At 36.1% G+C, this 5,694-nt stretch overlaps 1 protein-coding gene across 1 annotated transcript; it reads right to left on the reverse strand.

Moving 5' to 3' along the window:
• Positions 1–822: 822 nt before the first annotated feature.
• LOC144561769 (uncharacterized) lies at positions 823–5,222 on the reverse strand. Its single transcript, XM_078310864.1, has 6 exons — positions 5,031–5,222; positions 2,233–2,798; positions 1,916–2,108; positions 1,738–1,802; positions 1,445–1,658; positions 823–1,249 (listed from the first exon to the last, which is right to left on the reverse strand). Exons 1-6 carry the CDS (start codon positions 5,166–5,168, stop codon positions 896–898), a joined length of 1,530 nt encoding a protein of 509 aa, XP_078166990.1. The 5' UTR covers positions 5,169–5,222; the 3' UTR covers positions 823–895.
• Between the last annotated feature and the right edge of the window lie 472 nt (positions 5,223–5,694).

Genomic DNA, 5,694 nt, shown 5'->3' on the forward strand with positions numbered 1-5,694 from the left:
AATTAAAAAAATTATATCTGCTTCATCACAAATTCATTTACAGAAATTAGATAATCGCATTATACACAATTAACAGTAAAAGATTAACTGGTTAATTCAATCAAGCAAATAATCTTATCTGTATGTCTAATCAGTATAAAAACGGAGCGCATTATTGTCTTCATCTTCAATTTACAAGAAATCATTGTTATTCTCGAAAAGAGCTTGCAAATAACACAAATTATAAAAGATGAAACATCAAAACATTTACTGATTTCAATTGCAAATACCAATCTTTAAACGGTCCTGTCAATGACAATATTACCATGTTAGTTCAATCCATTCTCTAGAATTTCCAATTTGTATTCCTTTCTGACAACAATCAAAATATAATTTGAGTTCAAATGAAAACGATAACAAAAAAGTGTAAAACTAATTCCCAAGCATGGAGACAGGTGCATCGCTAGATGAACGCCAAAGAGATTGATCTTCAAGGGGATTATCGATGAATAGACAACCATTAAATAGAAGAGAATATACCGTCTATTTTTACGAGAACCCTGATTTTGAGAAATGAAAAATTGTGAAAATGTTGCCTACAAACTTAGGTACTAATATATCATATTGCAATACATGTAGTTTATACACCAGATCACAAGTGTTTAATAGAATTACAATGGACGTCTCCATTCCAAGCCCAAGTGATTCAAGACCGAATGTTGTTATTACACAAGACATGTAATTGAGTTGGTTAGATAGTTTGTTAGTAACTGATTACTGTTAGACAGTTGTGGTTAGCTAGATGTAATCAGAGAATTAGAATGTCTATATAAGACGGTGTACATGTAAACAGAAGTTAAAATACAATGAAATCATTCTATCATTCTCTCTTGTTTCAGTGTTCTATATCATGCTATCATGTTTCTGCTGCCCAAGCTTTCTCTTCCCACGACTCAACTTGCTTTATCGAATTTTCTTTCCGCTTCAAAACTGTTTTCAATTCAACTTCACTGAATGGTGGTGGCAGCTCACAGGGGCCCACATCACTAGGTTTATACACGGCCGATTCCATCATGAATTTATGCTCGTTTCCTTGAGCCGGGCATGCCATCAACTCGGAACAGAGCTCAGTTGCATTAGTCGGTACAGTTGGCTTGTATTTCATGAGCTTTGCATACTCTGTGAGGAGGTGGAACATGTAGTCATAAACACTCTTCGTCTTGAGCTTTTCTAGCATGAAATTACTTCCCTCCTTTCCTATTTCTTGTGCCTGTTTAACAATGGCCCATAATGTTAAGCCCAGAATTGAAAAAAAAAGGTTGCTTATAGTTATATGTTAGTTGATTTCTAGCATAAGATTCCTTAAGCTGCCTTCCAAAAGAGTAAAAATATGTCCTTCAAATTTGTTTTTAATTTTGAAGTACCAAAATTAAAAAAGGAAAACTTCAAAAGGGAGAAGTTGAACCTTTTTCTTATGAGAGTTGCCCCAGTCAACTGCAAATTTAATAGAACGGCATTTGTCTTTATCGACTCTTATCGGCCAGTAGTGCTCAACTGGCATAAGACCCCGGGAGAAGAAGTCGTAGTATGTTGGCTTCACAAACAATGGCATCGAATCGCATGCTAAAATGTACTTCTCGCTAACTGACCATGCGGATCCCTCGATGTAAATCTTGTACCTGTCAAAGTATATTTTTGAAGTTCATATTAATTTGCCTTTTACTGACAAACACAGAGGTAGAATGAGAGGAGGGTTACCTATGAATGCACTGCTTCGAAAGGTCTGATTCCTTGTATCCTGTTACTGCCTCCTTGGACCAGTCCTGTACTTCACAATGCCATTACATAATTTGTATCTCATTAACAGAGCATCATAAACATATATAATCTCATGGTAATATTTTGAAATATTAATTCAATGTAATTTATATGGTACCTGTCCATAGATTCTAGCGTTCCAATCATGCAACTCGGAAACATTACATTCGACCAACTCTTTCCTGATTTGTGCCACCTCAGGATTACCTTTCCAGAAAGCATAGGGTTCCCTATCCATCCATTTGACATGCTTATTCTCTTGTTTAATCTCACTCTGCAGTGCTTCCCATGGCTTAATATTTATCTCTGCCCTGTTTCAAAAAGGCCCCAAAAAAGAAAAGAAATTCCAAACAATCATTTAACCTCATTAATTTAATTTACAACTTTTGACAAAATATGATATCATGTATAATGAATTAAGAAATAGAGAATTACCAACCCCAGAAGGACCAGTCAGGGAATACAATATCATATGCAGAGTCAGCACTGCAATAACGAAATAATGTTGGCGGCGAGTGAGCATTTTCTTTTTCGTACTCCTCAGCTCTAATCATTGGCCAGTCAAAACAGTCAAACATGAGATCGAGATCAGGAAGCCGTCCCGGGTAATATCTTAAGAGCTGCAAAATGCCCCACAGAGTGAACACATCTCGGGTTTGAAACGTTGGGTGATATTTCAGCACGTACGCACGGCCATCTATAATGGTCAATCGGAAGGTTGCGAATCTCTGGGCTTGCTCAACCATGTCAAGTGTAATACCGGTCTTGGCCCACGGACGGAGATCTTCATGGATCCAACGGAAGTAAGACGGGCAGGTGGAGGATGGGGGAGGGAGAGAAGCGGGGAGGGGAATAGGCGGTGCCGGGCATGTTATGTTTTGTTGGGGTTGGTTAGTGGTGCCTGGGCAGGAGATGGGTGAAAGAGTTGGAAGGGGTGGCCGGTCGAGTTTTCGAGGCGATCCAATGTGATTGTGGGTGAGCATGGTTTGGGAAGGAACACCCTGCAATGGCCAATGGCGGTAAATTTGATTTGTCAATAAACTCAATGTTAAGAAAAATAACGAATTTATTCCCGATTTTTTTATTATTTTTCCTACTTGTGACGAATACACATAAGTATATCTAAATATCATTGTGCCGCAAAAATGAACTATTTGCTTTCACAAACCGACAAATCAGAAGATTGAGTATTTCTCTTATGCTATGTAGTTTTAAATTTTTAATTGAAAAGGGAATAAATTAAATAAATTTGTGATTTTTTGAAATTTAAAAAGATATATATATAATATTATGATTTTTTGAAAGAAAGTATACATGAAATTCTCACTCTTTTTGAATCATTCATTACCAGTGTACGTTTTGTAATCAATTACTAATACAAGAGAAATTGCAAGCTTACTCATCAACAACTTAGCAATAGGGATTAATTGACATATTGTACCAGTAATGATGCTTGAGCAATAGTATCCTATGTAAATTACTTTCAACACAAAATGGACTTTGCAAATAAGCTAAAATGAATCTATTGGAATAGATAGGGAAAGGTCTGTCACATGTAGGATGTAGCTAGGGAACATTTCCGGTGCAAAGTCTTCGGGCGCATTTAATGCGCAATGATAAGAACAACAACTACATTTAAAAATATATATCACATAAAATGAAAAAGATAAGGGTTAAAATGTTTCATTGTTTTCTGACTTTTCGTGTCTTATTCATGCCGTACATTCTTATTTCTGTTTTAGAATGTGTTTGAATATCAAATTTCAGTTTCTTTAGAATTTATATACTATTTATTTAGATAGGTAAACCAACTTGTACAAGGTCGGTAAAGGGAAGCACTAAAAATTAGTATTGTAATATTTTATTGTTAGAAGCCTCAATATATGTACATCATGTATAATCTAGAATTTGTCCTAACAGACATTAGAGTGCTATATATAATTAAATAGGTTATAGGTGCTCTTGTATATGTGAGTGAGAATATATATCAAAGCTTTGTACCTGTAGATTCTTGTACTCTCCTTATAATAACAAAAAGTTTACAAATCTATATAACATTTGCAATCCAAAGTTATATTTCCAACAGTCCTTGCTAGACAAAATATTTCTTCCTAGATTCAGCAGTGATATAGTCTGATGGAGAAGCTGATCGGAAAGGTTGTAGAGAGCCACTGAAGAAAAAGTTCTAAGAAGTAACAAGAGGTTTTAATTCATACGGGCTTTCAAGAAGTCCTAAGATCATGTAAAATTAAATTTCGCGCCCTTTACAAGCTACACAGGGACAGGGTCAAAGGAGAGTCAACCAGTCAAGGTCAAGGCTGCAGTACGCCAGTACCCAAACTTATTGTATATTTGTGATGTGAAGTCTTTGAAAGTCTAGTGTGACGTGCACGTTAGTTGCGAATTTATTACTACATGTTTTTCAACATTTTGTATGATTTGATACAATGGAGGCCAAGGATGAGATTTAACAAATAGGATTAATTTGCTTGTTTTAGGTGATTCAGTATACGGTTCACCAATCCATTCGAAAAAAAAGTACTATACGAATCTTTAATCTAATTTGACGACTTAAGGTACGCTCCAGAACGAAATATGTGAAGGAAAGAAAAGGAATAAGGTATTAACAAATCTTCTGTTTCAATTTGAATGTGATCCAACCGTACAATTCCACAGAAGAATTGAATTCTAACTTGAACTAAGCAACAAGTGGTTTGGTATTGGTGGATTTGGCGACGTCAGAACTATACTAAAAAGACGTAAAAAATACATCAAACTTTTTATCAATCATGTATGACTTTTGATTTTTAGTCACGACTCACGAGAGCGGAACGGCCGGTGAAAGGTGTCTGGAGCTAGACACATTAAATGAACTGCCTAGCTGTCCTCTACTATTTTATATAGTCTCTTCTTTTCCTAAAAAAATATATATATATTTATATATTCTCTTCTATTCTCCCAATTAGCAAATTCTACTGGATCCCTACTGTTATAATAGAAAGTGTTTCCACATTTTCAGCGTATTATCGGTGCCGGCACAGAAGTATGGTCCCGGACAGAGCATAATCATCTAAGTTTGATGATATTCGCAGGGAAAATTAAAAGAAAAGATTGCAAATTATTAATCTCTCCCATTTCCTCCAAGAGATGAACACATTTTTCCATCAAATTTGGGGCGAATTAATTGGAGATATTCATGCAGTTATTAATCTGAAAACATATATATAACTTACCAGATAGGAGATCCATTGAACCCATACAAATGCACCGATGAGGAGAGCTACAAAGAAGAGAAAAATGATGCTCGTGGTTTGCGAATGGCTCTCGCGCGCCTTCTTTATATTCTTCCCCACATTAAACCGCCACTCCATCTCCTCTTTCTTCTCAGCTTCTCATATCAATGAAGAGCACAGATTCAAGGAAAGCTAAGGGATGCAACTTAGTCTGGTGGAGCCCTCGGCGTGAAGAGATTTAGAGAAGACTTTTAGTTATTTATTTCATTAATTTTGTCGAAGTGGAAGGGTCTTAGTCGCTGCCATAGTGCCATGTCTCTTTATTACTTTTTTTGCGTTTTTTTATTTATTTCCGGGCCTACAAATTGACGTGGCAACCTCTCCTGAATTTGCGTTTTTGTAAGCGGCAGCTCAAACTCCGTATACAGCATATTTCTTTCCAGGAAAAAAGAAGACAACAGAAGCGTATAATAAATGTGAATTGCTGATCCTCTGCTGCTTTTACTGACCAATACAGGGTGCAGCTAGCGAGGAAGCATATTGTTAGTTCAATTCATTCTCTAGAATTTCCAATTTGTTTTCCAATCTGACAACAATCAAAATAAAAAGTTGAGTTCAATTTAGGGGTAATTCATCGGTTCGGTTGGGTTGAAACCGAACCGAA

The sequence above is a fragment of the Carex rostrata genome, chromosome 11 (assembly GCF_964058835.1).
Source record: "Carex rostrata chromosome 11, lpCarRost1.2, whole genome shotgun sequence".
Classification (NCBI taxonomy): domain Eukaryota; kingdom Viridiplantae; phylum Streptophyta; class Magnoliopsida; order Poales; family Cyperaceae; genus Carex; species Carex rostrata.